This window comes from Lutra lutra, chromosome 3 (genome assembly GCF_902655055.1).
Source record: "Lutra lutra chromosome 3, mLutLut1.2, whole genome shotgun sequence".
Classification (NCBI taxonomy): domain Eukaryota; kingdom Metazoa; phylum Chordata; class Mammalia; order Carnivora; family Mustelidae; genus Lutra; species Lutra lutra.
In genome coordinates, this window is record NC_062280.1 from 13,498,516 (window position 1) to 13,524,785 (window position 26,270).

The 26,270-nt window shown below is 35.8% G+C and overlaps 1 protein-coding gene across 1 annotated transcript in view; it reads right to left on the minus strand.

Annotated features, from left to right (window-relative positions):
- Window positions 1–26,270, minus strand: part of C2CD6 (C2 calcium dependent domain containing 6) — a 150,585-nt gene that overhangs the window by 17,867 nt on the left and 106,448 nt on the right. Inside the window, exons 14-15 of the mRNA XM_047721328.1 lie at window positions 23,129–23,186; window positions 12,122–12,165 (exon numbers count right to left, since the gene is read on the minus strand). Coding sequence (XP_047577284.1) covers window positions 12,122–12,165; window positions 23,129–23,186 — 102 coding nt within the window. The remainder of the gene's footprint in view (window positions 1–12,121; window positions 12,166–23,128; window positions 23,187–26,270) is intronic.

The following is a 26,270-nucleotide window of genomic DNA, read 5'->3' on the forward strand; positions in this document are numbered from 1 at the left end:
TCTTATAGACAAAAAGTAGGAAAGTACTCAAAAAACAAAAGGAAGGAGGCATGTCAAAGGGGACACAGGACATCTGAAAGAATTCTTATTGGCCAAAGCTGGAAAATTTTACACAAAAAATAAATAATATCATTTTGGATTATAACAAAAATATAAAATATATTTATTTAGAAATAAAATACTTCATTAAAAAAAGAAATTAATTGGCTAATATAACTAGGAGATCTGATTCCAGGGACTCAATGTGACCAAGTCACTATCTCTCCATATCTTTCTTCCTCTGTGTTGGTTTATTTATTCTCTCTTAGATCACTGCTGGCTCTTGATGTAAAAGCGGAATAAAGACTTCTCTTAATATTCTTATATCAAATTATGTAGTTATCCTTGTAGCCACAGAGGAAGTGTCAAGTTTGCCAGTTACATCAAGGATTAGAGTTGGGGCAGGGATGATACCCTCAAGAAGGGATAAATATACAAAAATATGTTAAGTATATGGATAACTAAAATGTACAGGCATGCTTCATTGTGTTTTGCTTTATTGTACTTCCCAGATACTGCATTTTTTAACAAATCGAAAGTTTGTGGCAATCTTGTATTAAGCAAGTGTATTAGTGCCATTATTCTAACAGAATTTGCTCACTTTGTGTTTCTGTGTTACATTTTAATAATTCTCACAATATTTCAGACTTCTTATTAGTTTACTTGTGATTTGTGATCATTTATTACAATGCTGAAAGCTCATATGATTTTTGGTATTTTTTAGCAATAAAGTATTTTTTAAATTAAGTTATGTACATTTTTAAAGATATAACACTATCGCACACCTAATGGACTACAGTATAGTGTAAGTGTAACTTTTATATACACTGGGAAACCAAAAAATGCATTTGACTTGATTTATTGCGATATTCACATGGTGGTCTGGAACCAAACCTGAAATATCTCTGAGGGTACCTGTTGTGTTGAAACAACTGCCTATCTTTTTTTTTTTTTTAAAGATTTTATTTATTCATTTGACAGACAGAGATCACAAGCAGGCAGAGAGGCAGGCAGAGAGAGAGAGAAGCAGGCTCCCCGCTGAGCAGAGAGCCCGATATGGGACTCAATCCCAGGACCCTGAGACCATGACCTGAGCCCAAGGCAAAGGCTTAAGCCACTGAGCCACCCAGGTGCCCCAACAACTGCCTATTTCAGCAAAAAATCAGTAAATTCTTACCTCGCACCAGAAAAAAAAGTACAAGTTAATTAAATGTAATTAATGTAAACAGAAAAAAGCATACACTAGGAAAACACCTAAGAGAATACTGACATAATCATGGGGAGGAGAAATTCCTTCTAAAAAAGATTTAAACTAACAGCCACAAAGGAAAAGTTGTCAGATTTGACAACATGAATATTTAAAAGTGCTATAAGGGCCCTAAAGAAGTTTAAAAACATAGGTAATAAACAGCCTAGATCAAAAGCATTGTTATTCAAAATATATAAAGCATTCTCACATATAATCAAACCCACAACCCAATTTGTATATATAGGTAGAGATTATGAGCAGTTAAATAACAGAAATACAAATAGCTAATAAACACATGAAAATTGTTCCCTCATTAATAATCAGAGAAATGCCAATTAAAATAACAATGGAATACCATTTTTGTGTGAACAGTTAACAAAAACTAAAATGAATAGGGTATGGAATACTGAATATTTCCTTACATTTTGGGTGCAAATGCAAATTAGTAAATCTGGTTTAAAGGATAATCTGGCAGTACAGATATTAAAATTAAATATCCTCATTCATTTTGATCCAACAAGTCTACTTCTCATATTTATCCTATGGTATATTTGTACAGGTGAATAAAGATAATACTTACCATTTAGCAAGTGACTATTATGTTCCAAGCCCTTTAAAATTCTTTGAAATAGATGATAATATAATCATTTTGCAGATGACAAAACTGAAACTCAGATGTAAATTGCCCAAAGTTATATGACCATGAAAGTGGAAGAATCTAGATTTGAACCTAGATATTTCTGCCTGTAAAATCCAAGGTCTTTTTACTATATTAGTCTAATTCTCATACCATCGCCAAACAATGCCTTTAAATGGTAGGTAAAATCAAAATCCCCATTTTCCCCCCACCTTTCTTTCATCCTGACCTTTGGGGAAATGATTTAGCATCCCATCATGGTCAGGGTTTAAATAGAAACTAATTATATCTTGAAAGTCTTAATTTATGAAGGGGCTCTAAAAATGTGAAGGAACTATTGAAAGACTGTCACCTGAATCAGCTATGAGTTGAAAGAGATGTTTGTTAGTCCTTTGCAATTCAGATTAGCACTCCAGATGTTTGTCTCAAAATACTGCATTTCTTTAACACACTGTCTACCTTGGTTCATAAAAAACCTCTTCTTTTAATTTCAAACAACTTCAAACTTTATTTCCCTACAGAATTCTGAAGATTTTGTGACTTTGTGAAGCAATTACCTTAGACTTTTAGGAATTTGTTCTAGAATTCTGATATGTTTTCAGTTTATAAGCTTGTTGCCCTAGGTGACAGATTCTTTCAAACTTTTAATCTGTTAAAGTGTATATAACCTATGCTTTATGGTTTACCAACTTAATTTATATTGTTCAATTTAATTAAGTTTTATCTATTTCATATAAGGTCTGACTACCACCCTAAAGGAAAATACTTAAGGTAAGTTTTCTTTTTCTTTACTTTATAAAAACTAAACTTTTTATTTTGAAATACTGCAGTTTCCCATGAGTTGTAAGAAATCAGAGAGAACCCACATACCATTTATCCAGTTTCCCTTAATAGTAACATTTTATAAAACTAGTAAAATATCACAACAGGATACTGACACTGTATAGTCAAGATCCAGAATATTTCCATAAGAATCCCTAATGTCCTTTTATAGTCACATCCACTTTCCTGCCTCCACTCCCTATTTAATGCCTAACAACCACTAATCTATTCTTCATTTTTGTAATTTTATAATTTCAAAAATATTATATAAATGGAGTCATACAGAGTATAACAGTTTGGGATTGGTTGTTTTCACCCAGCATAATTCTCCAGAAATTCATCCAGGTTGTATATATCAATACTTTGTTCCTTTCTATTACTATTATTCCACAGTATGGATGTACCACAAATTGTTTAGACAATCACTAGCTGAAGGACAAACTGGATTGCTTTTACGTTTTGACTATTATGAATAAGGCTGCTAGAGAGTATTGTGCTAAGCAAATAAGTCATTCAGAGAAAGACAAATACCATACGATTTCAGTCACATGTGGAATTTAAGAGATAAAACAAATGAGCATAGGGGAAAAAAACAGAGACAGACTAATAAACAGACTCTTAACTATAGAGAACTGATGATTACCAGAGGGGAGGTGGAGTGGGTGGGGATGGGTGAAATAGGTGATGGGGATTAGGGTGTGCAGTTGTTGTGATGAGCACTAGGTGTATGGAATTGTTGAATCACTGTATTATATACCTGAAACTAATATTACACTGCATATTAACTAAGTGGAATTCAAATAAAAACTTAAAAGACATAAATTATATTAAGTCAACAGGTCAGTCTGGGGAGAACTGGCATCTTTACTATGTGGAGTCTTTCAATCCATGAACATGGTATGTCCCACCATTTATTTAGGCCTTTGATTCCTTCTGCAAACATTTTGTAGTTTTTAACCATACAGATCCTGTACATTTTTTTAAAGTATTTAATTTTCTCTGGAGTTACTATAAATGTTATTGTGTTTTAAATTTTTGTTTCTACATGTTCATTGCTAGTATACAGAAATGCTATTGATTGTTCCGTTTTGAATTTGCATCCTCCAACCTTGTGGAACTCACTTACTAGTTCTTGTATGTGTTGTTGTTGTTGTTTGTAGACTCTTTGGTATTTTCTAAATAGACAATCATCCATCTAAAAATATAGTTTTATTTCTTCTTTTCTAATCTGTGACTTTTCTTTTCTTGCCCTATTACAATGGATAAAATTTCTAGTACTATATTGAAAAAGAGTAGTAAGAACATGTATCCTTTCTTGATCTTGGAAGAAGAGCATTCAGGCTTTCATAATTAAGTATAATGTAAACTATAGGTTTTTGCAGATATGCTTTATCAAATTGAGGAAGTTAACTTTTAATACTAGTTTGTTGAGAGGTTTTTTTTAAAGATTTTATTTATTTATTTGACAGACAGAGATCATAGGTAGGCAGAGAGGCAAGCAGAGAGAGAGGAGGAAGCAGGCTCCCTGCTGAGCAGAGAGCCAGACACGGGGCTTGATCCCAGGACCCCGGGATCATGACCTGAGCCAAAGGCAGAGGCTTTAACCCACTGAGCCACCCAGGCGCTCCTTGTTGAGAATTTTTATATCAAGATTGTATGTCAAGTTCTGTAAAAAGCTTTTTTGGTGTCAGTTGATATCATATGATTTTTCTCCTTCAGTCTATCGATACAGTGAATTACATGACTAATTTTCAGAGGCTGAACCAGCCTTGCCTATCTGTACATGGTGAATTACATGGACTGATTTTTACATGTTGAACCAGTGTTACATGGTATATGATGCTTTTTATACATTGCTGTATAAGCATGTTAATATTTTGTTGAGTATTTATGCATGTAAATTCACGAGAGATATTCATTTGTATTTTTCTTTTTTTCTCCCTCTCTCCCTTCCTTCTTTCTTTTCCCTTTCCTTTCCTTTTCTTCCTTCCTTCTTTTTTTTTTTTAAGATTTTTATTCATTCATTTGACAGAGATCACAAGTAGGTAGAGAGTCAGGCAGAGCGGGGAGGAGAAGCAGGCTCCCCGCTGAGCAGAGAACCCAATGTGGGGCTCGATCCTAGGACCCCGGATCATGACCTGAGCCAAAGGCAGAGGCTTTAACCCACTGAGCCACCCAGGTGCCCCTCTTTCTTTCTTTTTTTCTCTTCCTTTGTCCCTTCCTCCCTCCTACCCTCTATTCCTCTCTTTCTCCTCCTTTCTCTTCTCTTCTCTACTCTTCTCTTCCTTCCTCCCTTCCTTCCCTTCTTTCTTTGTTCTTTCCTGTCTTTATTTGGTTTTGTTATAAGACTAATAATAGCCTCGGGGTGCTTTGGTGGCTCAGAGGTTTAAGTCTCTGCCTTTCGCTCAGGTCATGATCTCAGGGTCCTGGGTCATGATCCTAGGGTCCAGGGATCGAGCCCCGCATCCGGCTCTCTGCTCAGCAGGAAGCCTGCTCCCCGCCCCCTGCCTACCTCTCTGCCTGCTTGTGATCTCTCTATGTCAAATAAATAAATAAATACATACATACATACATACATACATAAAATCTTTAAAAAAAAAGACTAATAATAGCCTCATAAAATGAGTTGGGAAGTGTTCCTTCTTCTTCTGTTTTTTGGAATAGATTGTATAAAATTAATGATAATTCTTTCTTAATTGCTTGGTAAAGTACTCTAGTGAAACCATCTGTGCCCGGACAGTTCTTTTCCAGGATCTTTTAAATTACTAATTCAATTTTTTAATGGCCTTAAGACTATTTCGTTCCATTTGAGATCTCCTCTTTTACCCAAGGATTATTTAGAAGTGTGTTGTTTAATTTATAAGCATTTGGAGGTTTTTCCTGTTGTTTGTTATTGATTTCTGGTTTGATTCAATGTTATGTATATGGACAAAGATGGCCTCTATATACTACCACCCACCAGGTTGTTTACATCTTCACAGTAGGCTGAGACCCATTAGCTTAAAAGCCTGCAAGCACCAAATTAAAACTTGTGCACATCCAATTGTTTTAAAAATAATCCTCAAAAGCATATTTTTAACTATTTATAGCCCACCTGCTTTGCATAGCACATGAAACTGTGCCAACCATATGCTATCCATAGATAAGATAAAACCTGGGGACATAAAGACCTCTGCTGCCTTTGGACTTCTCTGACCCAAAGAGTCCTTGCTGAGCTATTTGCATGAAATCACCTAGACATGCAACACCTTTTCTAAAAACCTTGTCTCCCACAAATTTCTTTGCTGTCCTTCTCTTCTGAGTGGCGGTGTCTGTGCTATAGCCTCCAGATGGTCTCATGCTGTGAGGGACTTCCCTTATATGCAAACCTATTACATTGTTACTCAAATAAGACTTGTATGTGGTCAGAGAACACAACTTCTTATGGTTTTAATTATTTTAAATTTGCTTAACTTGGTTTTATGAACTAAGATGTGGTCCGTAAAATCTAAATATTCCATGGGCACTTGAAAACAAGTTGGTTAGAGTGTCAGAGCTTGTTGCCTGATTGTGTTGTTCAGGTCTTTACATTCTTGCTGATTTTCTGTCTTGCACGTCTATAAATGACTGAGAGTGGGCTGTTGACATCCCCAATTAACTGTGGATTCTATTTCCTCTTTAAGCTCTATCAGATTTTGCCTCATGTATTTTGGCTCTTTTACTTTAGGATTATTATGTCTTCCTGGTGGATTGATACTTTTGTTATCATATAACATCCTTCTGTGTCTCTGGTGATTTTCTTTGTACTGAAATCTATCTAGTTTATCTTATATTAATACAGCCATTATATAATCAATATATATCTGATTAATATAGCTTTTTATGATTAATGTTTGCATGTCATATCTTTTTCCACTCTTTTGTTTTAACTTTCATATTTAAAACAAAATATTTTGTTTATATATTTCTTATAGAAATCATATTGTTGGATCATATTTTTTATTTACCCTGCCAACTCTATCTTTTAAATGATGTATTTAGACCCCTTACATTTAAAATAGTTATTGACATATTAGAGCTTAAGTCTGTCATTTTATCATTTTGTTTTCTGTTTATTCCCTCTACTTCTCATTCCTCTGTTTCTTTTTTCATATTTTTTGTGGGTTAATATTTCTTAGAATTCCCACAGTGATTTATGCATACTGTTTTTTAGTATGTTGCTTTTTATAGTTTCCTTAGTGGTTGTGCTATGTATTATATTTACATAACATCACAATCAATGATAATTGATATTTTACCCTTCAAGTGAGGTACAGAAATCTTACTTCTATTTAAGATCCTTCCCTTAAAAAAAAAAAAAAAAGATTTATTTATTGTAGAGAAAAAAAGAGAGATTGGCAGACAAGGGCAGGAGGAAAAAATTTGATTCCCAAACAGCCTAGGTGCTGAGTGCAGAGCCTGACATGGGGCTTGATTTCATGACACTGAGATCATGACCTGAGCTAAACCAAAAGTCGGTTGGTCAGCCCACTGCACCACCCAGGCACTCCTGAGGCCCCTTAATTTTAAAATATAATTGTCTTAAGCATTTTCTCTACTTACAATGTGCATCACAGTAGATGGTGTTATAATCTTTGCTTTGACCATCACATATTATTTTAAAACTCATGAGACACAGGATAGTTTGTAATATCTGCCAATTCTCATGTTCTTTTCTTTCTGAAGTCCCAAGCCTTCATTCTGTTCTTTTTTCTTTTCTTTTCGAGATTTTCCTTTAGCGATTCATTAAGAATCTATTTGCTACCAACAAATTCTCTTGGTTTTCCTTTATCTGAGAATATCTTTATTTTTCCTTCACTCCTGAAGGAAATTTTTGCTGGGTATAAATTCACATATGTCAGTTCTTCTCTTTCAGTACTTGAAAAAATATTGTGCCACATCCTTCCGGCCTCTATGATTTTAGATGAGAAAATCAGTCATCCTTTACCCTATTACCCTATTACCCTATTCAATACTCTATAGGTAATGCATTCTTTCCAGATGCTTTCAATTTTTTTTTTTTCAGTTTTCAAATGTGTAATGATGATGTGACCTGGTGATTTTTTTGGATTTATACTCTTTGAATTTGAAATCTTGAAATAGTTTCTTGAATCTATAGATCTATGTCTTCCGCCAAATTTGGGAAGTTTTCACAATTACTTTTTTAAATATCTTCTCTTACTCTATCATTTATTTTTCTTTTCCACTCCACCTTCTCCCCTTCCATCTCCCCCTTCTCCTCCTTTTCCTCTTGCTCTTCTCTATCCTTTTCCTTCCTCTTCCTCTTTCCCTGTCTCTCTCACTCCTTCTGAAGCTCCAGTAATATGAATGTTAACTCTTTTGCTGAAACTCTGTTAATTTTTTCAGTCTATTTTCTTTTTATTGTTCAGACTGTGTAAATTCTATTGATATTTTCTTAAGTTTACTGCTTCTTTCCTCTGTCATCTCCATTCTATTATTAAGCCCAAACAGTGAGATTTTTATTTTGGTTATTGTCATTTTCAGTTCTATAATTTCCATTGGTCTTTTCTACAACTTCTGTGTCTCTGCTGATAATTTTTATTTGTTTCAAGAGAATTTCTGATTGTTTGATGAAGTAATTTTATGGTGGTTGCTTAAAATCCTTGTCTGGTTATTTTAGCATCTGATTCATTTTGATGTTGGCATCTTTTCATTATCTTTTCTCATTTATGTTGTGATTTCCCTGGTTCTTGGTATGCCAAGTAATTTTCAAACACATCCTGGATACATAGAACCTTATATTATGAGACCCTGGATTCTTAAAAAAAAAAAAAATATATATATATATATATATATATGTATATATACACACACACACATATATATGTGTGTGTGTGTATACATATATGTGTGTGTGTATGTGTGTATGTATACATATATAAGAATGATTATATACATATATATGAATGAATGATTATATATATATATGAATGATTGTGAATAAATTATTATATAATCATTCATTCATTCATTCAAAGTAGGCAGTTACCATGTTGAGAGGTAGAATGGGGCCAGCCTGGTGAATATATTTCAAAATGGTGAACTTTTATGTGTATGTGTTTGTACATATTTCTAACAAAGAAATTGCAGGGTTTTAGCAAAGTTGAATATCCCTCTCCCCACATGAACCTTCACTGCCTCCAATCTAGATCCCTGGGAATTGTGGCATGTAGTTCCTCACATCCACAGGTGATCTTTGGCCTTGGCTGCAAGTGATCTAGAGGGGGTGAAGAGTGTAGTACACCTGGGAGTAAAAAAATATAGAGTATGCTTGTGGTCATTTACCTAACACACTACCAACACCTTTGGGGGAATGTCACAGAGCATTTAATAGATAGAAATTATTAGTGATAACAGCAAAAAACCAAAACCTACATGACAAATAGACAAAATATAACATCTGTTGGTGGCTACTTTTTATTACTGTGCCAGGTGCCAGAAGAAAGAAAGATAAGATAAATACTCTACCCCAGTGAAGTAAAGGCTATGGTTATACCATCAGCTATAAAGGATGGGATATTTCTTTTGGTGGTAATATGCTAAAATGGCACTTAAAGTAATCAAGCTCTATCTGAAGCTATTTGTCAAATCATCTTTAACTGTCAGTGCTACTTTGCTTATGCCTATTGCACTTTGTAAATTTATCTCACTTAAAACAATTACTTACTGTAATATAACGGTTTATCCCATTAAGTCTTACTACCTCATTATAAGGTCTTTCAAGTCAAGAGCTATATTCTGTTCATTTTTGTATCCACAGTTCCTGGTACATAGTAGGTACTCATTCAGAAAGTATTTGTCAAGTGCCTAGGTTTCAGACACTGTTCCAGATAAAAGGAATATAAGACACAGAATCTCCCAGCTCTCAATATCCTTACATTCAGGTAGAAAAGATGGACAGCTATGGTTAAAGATCTTACCTACCCTGGCATTTAGAAGATGGCTTGCACATTGCTTAAGAGTCTCTGAGTCCCTTGGAGACCCTTATGGCTATAAATTTCTGATAAAATTTATCTTTCTGATAAAATTTATCTTCGTCAAAATATTTTGAGTTAGATAGACATAAAAATCTCTCTTTCTTTAGCTCATTGATCTTATCACAATATGAATTGTTTGAACGGACTTGGTAATACTACTGCTATGAGGGTTCAGTTCATTTCAACCAATACAGTGCAAGTTGTATGTGTAAAGCACTGGAAAGTATTTTATATATATTAACTCACTGAATCACCACTTTGGTTAAAAAGGCCTTTCATTACCCATGTCTACCCTCCTTTTCTGCCCCAGGTCCCTGTAAAGTACATTTTTCATGGAATATTCCCAATGCACCCTGTGTGTTAATCTAGTATGCTAGATTACAATCCCTTGTTTACTTTTATGTCTGCTACATTCATTAATATACTTTTGGTTACTCAAAGTCAGGGGAAGAGGAGAAGGTGGTTGATTATATGTGCTCTAGGGCCATATCCCAACTGCCTTACTAACTATGTGACCTTATACAATTTATCTAATCTCACTGAGCTTCAGTTTCCTCATCTGCAAAATATAAACAATAACAATGCCTACTTTATTGTGAGGATTAAATAAAATAATGAATATAAAATGCTTAATGTGGTGCCCATCCATATTATCATTAATTATTAATTAGCCATGGTGCTTCTTATCTAGTAGGTATTCAATAAATGTTTTGTAATTAATCCCCTTTTAACCTTCAGCCAATAATGAAAAGACTGCTGCCAGAATTCAAGTCTTCTGACTCAAAATCTTGTTCTTCTGTAACAGTAGGATGTTTTGTAGATACTATGCCATTTTTTTCCTAAATAAAAGTTTAGGCCAGTAATCAGATGGGATTTTTGTTCTATTTTTAGATGCGGGAATCAGTCTGGAAGAAGTAGTTTTAATTCCAAATCATTAACACATCCAGGATATTTTGATGGTTTATTGGAACAACCAGATTGAATATTAGAATCAGTAATGCCCTGGCCAGTTGGGATTGATGCCTTTAAAGTAACTAAACCTTTTTGCATGGAGTTCAAGATATTCATACATCAAATTCTACCATCTACAAAAGAGTATTAGTATGGGGTTCCAATGTCTTGGATTAAGGAGTCAGTCATTCATTAAATTACAAAAAAAAGCACTTAAAATCTCCCTTTAGTGAGAGATGGTTCTTACCTACTGAGTGCAAAATATGAAGTAAGCCAAATTTTTCTTTCTCTTCTCACCTTCCAAGTCAGTATTTCTTTCTTGCCTAATCATTCCAAGCCACATAAGCCCTGTCCCATTTCTGAAATATTATTAGCCTGGCGTGGGATTTAAACAGCTGAATCTTAAGCAACTGGAAGTTTTCAAGATGTAGAAAAAAAGAATCCAGTATACTTAATTTCAAGTATTAATGGACAAATGAGGTGAGGAGAATGGATTCTTTAAAATTGTTCATATCAAAATAGACAGGCAACAAATGTAGGGATCTGAAGGGGCACATGCACCGGAATGTTTATAACAGCAATGTCCACAATGGCCAACTATGGAAAGATCCTAGATGTCCATCAACAGATGAATGGATAAAAAAGACATGGTACACACACACACACACACACACACACACACACACACACACACTGGAATACTATGCAGCCATCAAAAGAAATGAAATCTTACCATTTGCAATGATGTGAATGGAGCTAGAGAGTATTATGATTAGTGAAATAAATCAATCAGAGAAAGACAATTATTATATGATCTCTCTGATATGAGAAATTTGAGAGGCAGGGCAGGGGGTCTTGGGGGGTAGGGAGGGAAAAATGAAAAAAGATGGGATTGGGAGGGAGACAAACCACAAGAGACTCATGAAATTTCATGAAACAAACTGAGGGTGGCTGGGGGGTGGGGAGATAGGGATAAGGGCGGCTGGGTTACGGACAGTGGGGAGGGTATATGCTATGGTGAGTGCTGTGAAATGTGTAAGCCTGATGATTCACAGGCCTGTATCCCTGGGGCAAATAATGTATTATATGTTAATTAAAAAAGATAGATGGGCAGAGTAGTCTATCGTTCCCTAGTGCTACTGTGAGTTGCACTAAGCAATAGCTATATGGGAGGAGGCAGAACCAAAGAATTCAAAAGTGTAGTCTGCTAAAGTTAATGTTATGTTTATATTGCTTTATAATAATTTATAAATTTAAAATAAACTATTATAAAATATCTAACAAATTTCATTTATAATAAATTAATAATAATAAAGTATATGTTTATTGAAAGAATGTCAGTAAAAATTAATTCAAAACAATAAAAAAATGAATAATGATTTTTAAGGGATATATCAATCTACTTACTGATTTTCCTTTTTTATTTGTATTTTTTGGTCCACAGGGATAATCTGAAAAAAAATGAAAAAAAAGATTATAAAAATAAGTTGGCACAGGTGGCATTTGACAAACATGTTCTACAGGCATATCTCTAACTAATGATGGTATAGCAAAGCAATTAAGACATAGGCTCTGAAGTCAGACTGCTTGGACTCAGTCCCTGCAACTAACGATCTGCCTTTGGACAAGTTATCTTGGCTCTCTGTCTCAGTTTCCTCATCTGTCAAGGGATAAAGATCCTATGTCATAGAGATGTGTGACTTAAAGGGCTAAGGCATGTAACACTGGGTCTGGGACATAATAAGCACCAAATGAATGCAAGCTTTGTTGTTTTTGTTACTATCACTATACTCCCTGTACTCTGACTCCTGACACATTGTACCCTTGGGTTTGTTACCTAATAAGTCCAATTTGATTTTCAATAGTATTGTTAAAGTGCATACATTAAGTGATTAAAGTGAAATGTCATCATGATCTAGATTTTTATGTACATAAAAGACTGTCTTTTAGTCATATGATAGTAAATGTTTGTATGGAGTAATACTTTTGTGGTTCTTAATGCTAGTTCAAAAAGTAAGAACTAAAAAATAATCAAAAAACAACTTATCATTGCACTCTAAGTGGTTCTGAATGTTTTTGTGGCTGTTAAATTTTATGCACATTATTCAAAGTGGTACTTTATTGAATGCTTAAAAGATTGGTTTTACTCATCCTTCTAGGAGCACCTTTTCAGCCTATCCTCTAGCAGTCATTTGGGTAAACTTCCATCACACATTTCCTAAACATATCTACCTCTATAAAGTTATATAGACTGACAACTTACATTCTAGAAAGCTTCCATGGATAATTCTGTATTTCCTCAAGAATTCATGACCATAGAGGAGAATCTTATGAAATAAACTAAAAAAATTTATAAAGTGTGTGTAATGGAACAACTATGGTCTTCAATGATTAATGGTGCTAGACTGAAATATATATATATTTATGTTCAGGGGTGAACGGTATCTCTAAAAGCAGCTCCAAAGTAATGGGGCTAGGCACATTACTCTAATTTGTTTGTTGATAATAATAAATCAAGGAATTCAAAAAGAGCAAATAAACTCTAAATGTACTGCTTTTCATCTCATATAATGTATGTATAGATACATATTTTTGTGAAAGCAAAACTAACCTGTGCTTTCATTTTTACTTTTTAAAAATTTTTTCAAGTTTTTATTTAAATTCTGATTAGTTAATATACAATATAATATTAGTATCAGGTATAGAATTTAGTGATTCATCACTTACATATAACACCCAGTGCTCATACTAGTACCTTCCTTAACCCATCACCTACTTAATCCATCCCCCTAAACACCCTCCCTGCCATGTCCCCTCCAGTAACTCTGTTTCCTCTAGTTGAGGCTGTTTCCTGGTTTTCCTCCTCCCCTGCCCCGTGTTCATCTGTTTTATTTCTTAAATTCTACATATGAGACACACATTTCACTTTCTGACTTATTTAGCTTATCATAATACTCTCTAGCTCCATCCATGTCATTGCAAATGGTAAGATCTCATTCTTTTTTAAGACTAATAGTCTGTTGTATATATTTATATTCACCATATCGTTTTTACCCATTCACCAGTCTATGGACATGTGGACTCTTTCCATAATTTGGTATTATTGATAATGTTTCTATAAATATCAGGGTGCATGTATCCCTTGGAATCAGTATTTTTTTATTCTTTGAGTAAATATGTAGTAGTGCAATTACTGGATCATAGGGCAGTTCTACTTTTAAATTCCTGAGGAAACTCCACACCTTTTTCCAAAGTGTCTGCACCAATCTGCATTCCCACAAATAGTGTAAGAGGATTCCCCTTTCACTGCATCTTCGCCAGCACCTATTGTTTCTCGTGTTGTTCATTTTAGCCTTTTTGACTAGTGTGAGGTGATATCTCATTGTAGTTTTTATTTGTATTTCCCTGCTGATGAGTGATGTTGCACATCTTTTCATGTGTCTTAGCCATCTGCATATCTACTTTGGAAAAATGTCTATTCATGTCTTCTGCCCATTTCTTAACTAGATCATTTGGTTTTGGGGTATTGAATTGTGTAAGTTCTTTATATATTTTGGACATTATTCAATATGTCATATTGTATTCATATGTCAATGTATTCATAGGTATTCATATGTCAATGTCATATTATTTAATATGTCATCATGTCATTTGTATGACATGTCATACAAATTATTCAATTATTCAATATGTCAATATGTCATTTGCAAACATCTTCTCCCATTCTGTAGGTTGCCTATTATTTTCATTGATTGTTTCCTTCGCTGCAGGGCAGCTTTTCAATTTGATGAAGTCCCAACAGTTTATTTTTATTTTTGTTTCTCTTGCCTCAGGAGACTTACTTAGCTGTCTAAGGTTGCTATGGCTAATGTCAAAGAGGTTACTGGCTGTGTTCTCCCCTAGGATTTTAATGGCTTCATGTCTCACATTTAGGTCTTTCATCCATTTTGAATTTATTTTTGTGTATTGTGTAAGAAAGTGGTCCATTTTCAATCTTTTGCATTTTGCAGTCCAGTTTTCACAACATTAATTGTTGAAGAGACAGTCTTCTTTCCACTGGATATTCTTTCCTGCTTTGTTGAAGGTTAGTTGACCATATAGTTGTTGTTTTACTCCTCGGTTTTCTGATCTGTTCCACTGATCTATGGTTCTGTTTTTGTGTGTGTACCATACTGTCTTTGATCACTACAGCTTTGTAATGTAACTTGAAGTCTGGAATTGTGATGCCTCCAGCTTCATTTTTCTTTTTTCAAGATTGCTTTAACTATTTGGGGTCCTTTGCGGTTCCATACAAATTTGAGGACTATTTGTTCCAGCTCTGTGAAAAATGCTGGTTGTATATTGTTCCCTGTCATTAAATGTGTACATTGCATTTGGTAGTATAGACATTTTTAAAAAAACTTTAAATTCAATTAACCAGTGTATAGCACATCATTAGTTTTTGATATAAAGTTCAGTGATTCATTAGTTGCATATAATACCCAGTGCTCATCACATCACATGCCCTCCTTTTGCCCATCACCAAGTTATTCCATCCCCTACCCAACTCCCTTTCCATAACCCTCGGTTTGTTTCCCAGAGCTGAGGGTCTCATATGGTTTGTCTTCCTCTCATTTCTTCCCCTTCAGTTTTCCCTCCCTTCCCCTATTGTCCTCTGCACTATTTCTTATATTCTGCATATGCATGAAAACCATATGATACCTGTCTTTCCTCTGATTGACTTATTTCATTTAGCATATACCCTCCAGTTCCATTCATGTCAATGTAAATGGTAGATATTCATCTTTTCTGATGGCTGAGTAATATTCCATTGTATATGAACCACATCTTTCTTATCCATTCATCTGTTGAAGGACATCTCAGATCCTTCCATAATTTGGTTGTATAGACATTTTAACAATATTTCTTCTTCCAATCCATGAGCATGGAATGTCTATCCGTTTGCATCGTTGTCAATTTCTTTCATCAGTATTTTATTGTTTTCAGAATACAGATATTTTACCTGTTGGTAGTTTATTTCTAGGTATCTTATGGTTTTGGTGTGATTATAAATGGGATTGATTCCTTGATTCTCTTTCTGCTGGCTTCAGATGAAATGCAACAGATTTCTATAGACTGATTTTGTATCCTATGACTTTACTGAATTTGTATATCAGTTCTAGCCATTTTTTGGTGGAGGCTCTCTGGTTTTATATATAGAGTACCATTCATCTGCATATAGTGACAGTTTTATTTTTTTCCATGCCAATTTGAATGCCTTTTATAACTTTTTGTTGTCTGATTGCTGTGGCTAGGACTTCCAGTAGTGTGATGAATGAACATGATGAGAGTGAACATCCCTCTCTTGTTCCTGATGACAGAGGAAAATCTCTGTTTTTCTCCACTGAGGATGATATTAGCTATGGGGTTTTGTGTATATGGCCTTCATTATGTTGAGTTATGTTTCCTCTAAACCTACTTTGTTGAGGGTTTTTATCATGAACGGATTTGTGCGTTGTCAAATGCTTTTCCCTGCATCTATTGAGAGGATCATATGATTCTTATCTTTACTGATAAGGTGTTATCACAATTGACTATTTTGTGAATACTGAACCACCCTGGTAGCCCAGGAATAAAACCCACTTGATCATGGTGAATGATTCTTTTAATGTACGTTGTATTTGATTACTAGTATTTTGCTGAGAATATTTTGCATCTGTGTTTCATCAGGGATATTAGCCTGTAGTTATCTTTTTAGTTGGAATCTCTGTCTGGTTTTGGAAGCGGGTAATGCTGGACTCACAGAATGAGTTTGAAAGTTTCCCTTCCATTTTCTATCTTTTGTAATCGTTTGAGAAGAATAGGTATTAACTCTTCTTTAAAACGTTTGCAGAATTTGCCTATGAAGCCATCTGGCCCTGGACTCTTGTTTTTTTGGGAGATTTTTGATTACTGATTCAATTTATTGCTAATTATCAGTCTGTTCAAGTTTTCTTTCTCTTCCTGTTTCAGTTTTGGTAGTTTATATGTTTCTAGATTTATCCATCACTTTCAGATTGTCCGATTTGTTGGCATGTAATTTTCACAATATACTTTTATAGTTGTTTGTATTTCTGTGGTGTTGGTTGTTACTTCTCCCCTCTCATTTGTTATTTTATTTGAATTCTTTCTTTTTTCTTTTTGATAAATATGGCTGGGGGTTATCTATTTTATTATGTTTTTCAAAGAACCCTGTTCTGCTGTTTTGTTTTTTTAGCTTCTACATCAATTATTTTTTCTAGTCTTTATTATTTCTTTCCTTCTTCTATCTTTAGGCTTTATTGTTCTTTGTCTAGCTCCTTTAGGTGTAAGGTTAGATTGTTTCTTTGAAATTTTTCTTGCTTCTTGAGGTGGGCCTATATTGCTATATACTTCCCTCTATGACCATGTTTGCTGTATCCCCAAAGTTTTGGACCATTGTGTTTTCATTTAACTTGTTTCTGTGTATTTTTAAATTTCTTCTTTGATTTCCTGGTTGATCCATTAATTATTAGTAGCATGTTGTTTATTCCATGTATTTGTGGTCATTCCAAATTTTTTCTTGTGGTTCACTGCAAGTTTCAGAGCGTTGTGGTTAGAAAATATGCATGGCATGATCTCAAACTTATTGCATTTGTTGAGGCCTGATTTGTGACCTAGTATGTGATCTATTCTGGAGAACGTCCCATGTGTACTTGAAAAGAATGTGTACTTTGCAGGATGCCTGGGTGGCTCAGTCAGTTAAGCATGTACCTTCAGCTCCGGTCATGATCCCCAGGGTCCTAGGATGGAGTTCCACATGAGGCTCAGTGGGGAGCTTGCTTCTCCCTCTGGCTGTCACTCCCCTGCTTCTGCATGCATTCTCTGACAATAAAAAAATACAATTTTTTTTTTTAACAAAAAGGGTGTGTATTTTGCTGCTTTAGGGTGAAATGTTCTGGATGTATCATTTAAATCCATCTGGTCCAGCATGTCATTCAAAGCCACTGTTTTCTTGCTTATATGACCTGTACATTGATGTAAGTGGGGTGTTAAAAGTCCCTTACTAATACTGTATCATTATCAATGAGTTCCTTTATGTTTGTTATTATTTCATATACTTGGTATCTCCATGTTGGGGCATAAATATTTACAATTGTTCTTGTTGGACAGTCCCCTTTATTATGATATAGTGTGCTTCATCTCTTGGACAGTCTTTGGTTTAAAATCTAGTTTGTCTGATTTAAGCATTACTACTCCAGCTTTCTTTTGATGTCCATTTGCATGATAAATGTTTCTCCATTCCCTCACTTTCAATATGCAGGTGTCTTTAGGCAGCATATAAATGGGCCCAGTTTTTTTTTTTTTAAATCCATTCTGACACCCTATGTCTTTTCATTGGAGCATTTAGTCTATTTACATTCAGAGTAATTATTGATATTTATTGATAATAAATACATGTAGCTCTGTATTTAGTACCATTTTATTGCCTGTTTTGTCATTGTTTCTGGAGATTATCTCTGTTCCTTTCCAGTCTTTGTCACTTTTGGTTTTTCCTTCCCAAAGAGTCCCCTTTAATATTTCTTGCAGGGCTGGTTTAGTGGTCATGAATTCCTTTAGCTTTTGTTTGTCTGGGAAACTCTTTATCTCTCCATCTATTCTGAATGGTAGCCTTGCTGGATAGAGTATTCTTGGCTGCAGGTTTTTCCCATTCAGCATTTTGAATATATCACACCACTCTCTTAAAGCTTGCCAAGTTTCTGTGGAGAGATCTGCTAGTTTTCTTTGTCTTTCCTTATAAGTTAGGGACTTTTTTGCTGCTTTTAGGGTTTATCACTATATTTTGCAAATTTAAAGTATATGTCTTGGTGTTGGCCTGCTTTTGTTGATTTTGATGGAAGTTCTCTGTGCCTTCTGCATTTGGATGTATGTTTCCTTCCCCAGCTTACAGACGCTTTCAGCTATTATTTCCTCAAATAAACCTTTTTGCCCCCTCTTTTCTTTCCCTTTTTCTGGGACTCCTAAAGTATCAATGTTACTACATTTGATGGAGTCACTGAGTTCCTTAAGTCTACTGTCATGATCCATAATTCTTCTTTCTCTCTTTTGTTCAGTTTCATTATTTCCATTATTCTATCTTCTGAACCATGTATTCTTTCCTCCCCTTTTTTCATCCTTGTGGTCATTACATCCAGTTTTTCAAATCTCAGTTACTGCATTTTTTTTTTTAATTCTTTTAACTCTGAGGTAAGGGTCTCCCTGATGTCTTCCATGCTTTTCTCAGTCCAGTCCTTATGATTGTTGCTTTAAATTCTCCATCAGACATAAAACTTACATATGCTTCTATTAGATCTCTGGCTTGACCTTTTCCTGTTCTTTCTTTTGGGATGAACTCCTCCTTTTGGCATTTTGTCTAGGTCTCGGTCTTCTCCTGTGTTAGAAAAGCCAGGTATGTTTCCTGCTCCTTAGAGTAATGGCTTTATGAAGAAGAGGTCATATTGTGTCCAGGACCTGGCATTTCAGGGAATGTCTCTTGTGTGTGCTGTGTGCACTCTGCTGCTGTGTTTTGGCTTCTCTATTCCACAGATTAGTCATCTGCAGAGGTTCTCCTTGCCTGCAGCGGGGAGTGTTTAGATGTTGGGCAGAGTTTTGCTAGTTTCAATAGGGGTGTTCTGATCTGCTTGTTAAATGAGACCTAATGCTACTTCCACTAGAACTGTAGCCTTGAGGAACTCAATGGTTGGTAGATGTGCTGCATGCAGGGGTTTCTACTGATCTTCTGGGGAAGGGGCCTGCTATGCTGGTTCTTAGGCACACTCATCCAAGAAAAGCAGCACCAACAGAGTGCAGGAGGTGGGACTTGGTGTAAGCAGGTTAGGCACTAGTGTTGGCATTGTGCTATTGATTGAAGTTTGTGAAAGGAGGGGGGGAGGGAAATGGCACCAGCCAGTTGCTTTGTCCCCAGAGTTGGGATTTTGTACTTGCTGCTCTCAGGGAAGCATTCCCAGAAGAGGGAATAATTCCCCCGTGTGTGTTCCAGATGTTTTTCAGATTGCTATTTTCATGTTATCTGTCTTTGGGTTGCTTGCCTTCCTGGAGCCACTTTGGGTTCTATCCCAGTTGAACCTGCCGACTTTTAAAACTCCAAATTTTAGGGACCTGGTGTGGTGGGGACATGCACTGGTCTTCTGGGGCCAGGTCTCACTGCACCGGAACTGATGTAAGTTTGACCAAGAAGGGAAGTCACGCTAGAGTTCAGGGACATGGGATTTGGAGGAAGCAGGCTAGACAGCCAGTGTCTGAGTTCACTGCCTTCAGTAGGTGTCTCTGCACCTATGCTGGGGGATGGGGGAGGGAAATGGTGCCCACCAGTTCATTTGTCCTCAGATAGGCAACTCTGTGAATGCCACCTCTCACAGATGTGCTCCAAGTAGAGTGAAGTCTCTCTTCCTGTGTGCCTTAGGTGATCCTCAGATCATACCATCTGCCCTGGGGTTGCTTGCATGCCTTCTCTCCAGGGTTAAGGCAGCACCTTCAGGTCTCTATTCCAGCCAAGCCCACTAGCGTCTAAAAACTCTAAACTTCAGCCTTGTTGTTTGCTAAAACACAAAAATCAGTCCCTTTCATTTTCCCAGCCAATGGCTTTGGGGAATTGTGCTCCTCTCTCCCTCTCATCTTTCTCCTTGACCAGGGCTCCCTCCCCACCATAGCACCTGTGATCCATTTCTCCCCCAAATCATGTCTCCACACTTCCTACATTCCTCGATGCAGCCTCTTCTCTCCCTCTAGATGTGCATTTTGTTGTGTCAGTCCTTGGGTCGATTTCTTGGGTATTCAGAATGATTTGGTAGTTATCTAGCTGTGTTCAAGGACTGAGGCAAGCCTACGGTCCTCATACTTATGCCGCCATCTTAGCTCCCCCCTCACATAAAGTATTTTTAAAAGTACTGGGTTAATTATGCAAGACGGGTCTGCATGAGTAAACTGAAAATAATAGTTCAAAGTACAACAAACCATTTTTTCTTGATTTATGTATTTATTTTAAAATTCCAGTATAATTAATATACAGCATTATTTTAGTTTTGGGTGTGCAATATAGTGATTCAACAATTCTATATGTTATTCTGTACTCATCACAGTAAGTACACCTAAACCTATTTCCCCACCCGCTTCTCCTCTGGTAACCACCCGTTTGTTCTCTATGTTTAAGAGTCTGTTATCTTTGTTTCTTTACTCCTTGTTTGTTGTTGTTGTTGTTGTTTTAAAGATTTTATTTATTTATTTGACAGAGAGATCACAAGTAGGCAGAGAGGCAGGCAGAGAGAGAGGGGGGAGCAGGCTCCCCGCTGAGCAGAGAGCCCGATGCGGGGCTCGATCCCAGGACCCTGAGACCATGATCTGAGCCAAAGGCAGAGGCTTAACCCACTGAGCCACCCAGGAGCCCCATCCTTGTTTGTTTTGAAAGTTTAACAAAACCATTTAAAATGTATTTAGGGGTGCCTGGGTGGCTCAGTCAGATCACTGACTTGGTTCACATACTTCTTTTACATAATTTAATTTTCCAATTACTCAGCCTTTCCATGCCTCAGTTGCCTCATCTGTAAAGCTAGGATAGTAGTGTGAACCCTACACAGTTGTGTGAAAATTAAATGAATATATGGAAAGTGTTTACAAAATTATGAAGATTAAATAAGGCAATATCAGGCAATGGCAAGCAAAGTGTTGAAACATTTATTCTTATATTTAGTATTAAATTATTTATTTATATTATATTATTATATATATTATATATATATTATATTTATATTATATTATTATTCTTATATTTAGTATTTAGTTCTGCACTTTTGTTTTGAAAATGAGAAAATTAAGTTTTTTGTAAGACAAATGATTCCCTAAGGTTGCAGAGTTAGTACCAAGGCAGAGGTGAGGTCCGATTAATCCCCTCATTAATATTTTCTATTATTTGATAGAGTATTTCTTTTTTTTCAAGGAATAGTTTGAAGTAATAGAATAAGGAACCTGTTTGCAATTGTATCAGATTTACCCCAAAGGTTCTTTATGGTTAGAAGAATCCAAAGGGTATTAGAATGAAAGTTTTGTAGGAATCCTATTATGAATACTCAAGCATCCCACTCTCCCAAGTTGTCCTTTTTTTAAAAAAAGATTTATTTATTTGACAGAGAAAGTGAGAGAGGAAACAAAAGCATGGGGAGTAGGAGAGGGAGAAGCAGGCTTCCCACTGAGCAGGGAGCCTGATGTGGGACTTGATCCCAGGACCCTGGGATTATGTCCTGAGCCAAAGGCAGATGCTTAATGACTGAGCCACCCAGGCACCCTCAAGTTGTCTTATTACTCCTGAATGTTAATCCAAATCATCATTTTTCTTCTAGAATAAATAATAATTCAGATGTACTTTAAAACTTTCCTGACATTTAAAATATTAGTTCCTGAAACTGACATCCTATGTTTCAAAATAGCTTCCTGCACCCCAACATATATTCTTAGAATTGCTATTGATGTATAGAATAAATGTATAAATACATATACAATAGTGTACATATATATAAATACAAAACATATATGCCTAAAGTATTAATTTCTAATCATCTTTATTTCATTATATTCAACTATTCAAATAAGCAAAATTTCCCTTTTGGGGAAAATCTCTGTTCTAAAAACATTCTTGTCAATCACATTTTCATCAGATAGCCCATAAGATGGAGTGTTGAAGAAATTTTGCTTGTTACAAAGAAATGTGCTTGCTTGCTTATTTTTCCTGTCAAGAGTTCTTGTTATCTTATTTTCTCTTCATTTTAATTAGATTACTGTAATCTCTCTGGAACATTCTGTACTAATTTATAAAAAGTTGCTGCCTCACGATGTTCAAATGCCCACCATACGTTCATTGCTTTGGTTACCTGATTCCCTTAGAAATCTATCATTTCCCTTAATCCCAGTACAGCACAGTAGGGGTCCTTCTAGAACTCTAACCCAAATTTGGTTGTTCCATGCTTATGTATGTAATGGTTGTTAAATATTTTGATTGTATCCTTTGGGTTTACTGATATGTCAAATATGTCTTTATAATGATATCACTGAACATCTTCAATCAGAAAAATATCTTCACTGGGTAGATTTACAGGGTAGATAAAATGTTTGTAAATACACATAAATCAAGTAAATTGTTTAGTAAATTATAATCATGTAAAGTAAGTATTATCCAGGATTTTAAGGTGATCCTTATTTTGCTTTGCTTGATTTCCAATTAATATTGTAATTCCCATAGGTTTTTTCATGCGAATAACCACAAAGCATCATAGCATAATTTACATTTTGGAGGAAAGTCTTGATAATTATAACTTTATGTGAGTTCATATTCTCTATTTCACTGAATATTTGAAAATCTAAATAATATATATACAAATAATAACTTACCTACAGTATAAGGAAGTTTTATATTTTCATTCAATGTGCTAGTGGAACAATAAGGGCTCTGAAATAAAAACAAAAAAAGTGAATGAAAACTAAATATCAATATGATTTTTAAACAGCATTATTGATGGCTATAAGTAATAAAATGAGATCTAATGTTACCATTTGGCCTTACTATATTAAGAAAAAGAATTCATTTACAATTTAACCTCCAGTGCAACTGGAAATGGTGAGATCACTTGCATAGCTGAAACATTGTATTAGTAGATTGTTGAGGTAGGAAATGGTAAGCATAAAAGAAAGTGCCATTATTTTATTATTAATTGGGCAGAACACACCCTTTACAGTTAATCATACAGAGGAGGCCACATCAGAAAGGGCAGAAAGGACAGACATGGGGTGGGGTCTAAACACCCAGAGAGACTAACCACAAAAGGGGGACACCACAAGCACAGAGAAGGAAGAAGAACAGATTCCACCCCAGGCACCCCAGGCAAGGGAGACACTTAAAAGACGAATCCCTGTAACATTTGGCTTTGAAAACCAGAGGGCCCTAACTTCACAAGTTTTTAAGGTCAGCAGGGCTAAACTTTGGAAACTTTAAAAATCAGTAGGCTTTTCTCTAAGAGAGCCAGAGGACCAGAAGCTGAGCCCCAACTTAAAGGGCCAGTATAACAAACAACCCCACTGAGATAACAACACTAGAGCAGCAGTTTGCAAAGATCATGGGGTACGTGGGTAGGAGGTTTAATTTCTTTTTCTAATACACTACTCCAAAGTGACTCCTACCCTGGGAAGAGGGGAAGATAACCACATACACTTATTTGATTGAAACCCAAACATATGTACTAGAGTTGGACATCGGGTCTAAGTGCTGGACTCACCCAACAATGAAAGACTCTCAGGGGACAATTCAGGAAGAGCACCCTGCCATTTGGTGTGACCACAGTCCTGGCAAATGGGCTGAGGGCACTCATCTGGTTTGACTAAACTACAAGCCCAAGAAAACCCCAGACTAGCATCTTAACAGCACTGTCCACAATAGGCTAAGTGGCCATTGCAGCTGACTGGACTGGACGCAAACAGGCTCAATCACAAGAGTTGGGCACATGCAACACAAAGAGGAGACACCCCTGAAGCTCTTGGTTCTGATGAAGAGGGAACATCACTACAGGACACCAAAGTACCTCTTCTTAAGGTCACTACTTTCAAGATCAGGAGATGTAGCTGACTTGCTTAATACATGGAAACATATACAGAGAGACAAATGAGGAGACAGGAAGATGTACCAAAGGAAAGAACAGAATAAAGTCACAGCAAAGAGCTAAATGAAATGGCTATAGGCAATATGCCAGAGAACTAATTCAGAGTACTGGCCATAAAGATACTGGACTTGAGAAAAAGTAAGGATCTCAGACTTTCAACAAAGAGATAGAAAATATATAAAAAGAACCATTCAGAGATTAAGAGCTCAATAATTGAAATTAAAAATACACTAGAGGGAATAAATCATAGATAGAGGAAGCAGAAAAGGATTAATGAGCTGGAAAAAATAGTAATAGAAACAACCATATGGAACAGAAAACAAAAGAATAATAAAAAATGAAAATGGATTAAGGGATTTCAATGACATCATCAAGCATAATAGCATTCACATTATAGGTGCCCCAGAAAAGAGAAGAAGGAGAAAAAAATTTATTTGAAGAAATAAAAGCTAAAATACTTGTAGAATCTGGGGAAGGAAACCAACACCCAGATCCAGGAGGCATGGCAAACCCCAACAAAATCAACCCAAAGTGGTCCACACCAACACACATAATAATGAAAATATCAAAAAGTAGTTATAAAGAGAGAACCATTCTTCACTACTAAGTTGATCTCAAGGGGCTCCCCAGGTAACCAAATGGTCTGGGAGAGGGGTGATCTCCTCCATTAATGTGGCACCTGGCAAGGGACTGAGTACAGAGGACCCACCTTTGGTTCCATCTAGCAAGAAGGCTTTGGTGGTTGTGCTGAGTGAGTTGGCCAGGTGCTAATTCCACGACCAAGGCATAATGGGCAGCTGAGTATGGAGGGTCACAGGCTCAGGGCCTGTGAGAATCTCTATTGCCAGTATGTGGCCAGCAACTGCCACCATTAGACCTGCTTTACCAAAAAATGCTGAAAATATTTCTTCAAAATGAAAGGATACTAATTAATAACATAAAAACATATGAAAATATCAAATACACTGGTAATGGTAAGTATACAGTCAAAATCAGGACAGTCTAACACTGTAATATGATGGTGTATTATCACTTAACTCTAGTATAAAAGTCATTTTTCTGCATGTGGTTATCTGGTTGTCATAGTACTGCTAACTGAAGAGACTATCTTTTCCTCAGTGAGTACTCTTGGTTGCTTGCCAATTGTTAGTTGACTGTATTGGTGTTGGTTCCTATCTGGGGATTCTGTTTTTTACACCCCCCACCCCAAGATTTTTTATTTTAATTAATTAATTAATTTTTAATTAATTTAATTTAATTTTAATTTAATTAAATAAAAAATTTTTTAGGGGGAGGAGTCAAGATGGCGGAGAAGTAGCAGGCTGAGACTACTTCAGGTAGCGGGAGATCAGCTAGATAGATATCTAAGATTGCAAACACCTACAAATCCAACGGGAGATTGAAGAGAAAAAGAACAGCAATTCTAGAAACAGAAAATCAACCACTATCTGAAAGAACTCTAGGGAAAGCACTCAGGGAACAAAAGCTCCCGAAAGCAAACCCAGCAAGCCGGAGCGGATTACTCAGCCCGGCCCTGGGTAAGGGCGTGCAACTCCGCCTGGGGCAAAGACGCTTGAGAATCACTACAACAGGCCCCTCCCCCAGAAGATCAACGGGAAACCCAGCCAGGACCAAGTTCACCAACCCAGGAGTGCAGTTTCAATACCAAGGAGAGCGGTGGAATTCCAGAGGAGAAGAAAGCAAAGCACGGAACTCATGGCTTTCTCCCCATGATTCTTTAGCCTTGCAGTTAATTTAATTTTTTTTTTCTTTTTCAATTTTTTTTTCTCTTCTTCTGCTAAATTTTTTTAACTTTTACCGTTTTCTTTTTTAATGTTTTTTAAATAGTTTATCTAATATATATATATATATATATTTTT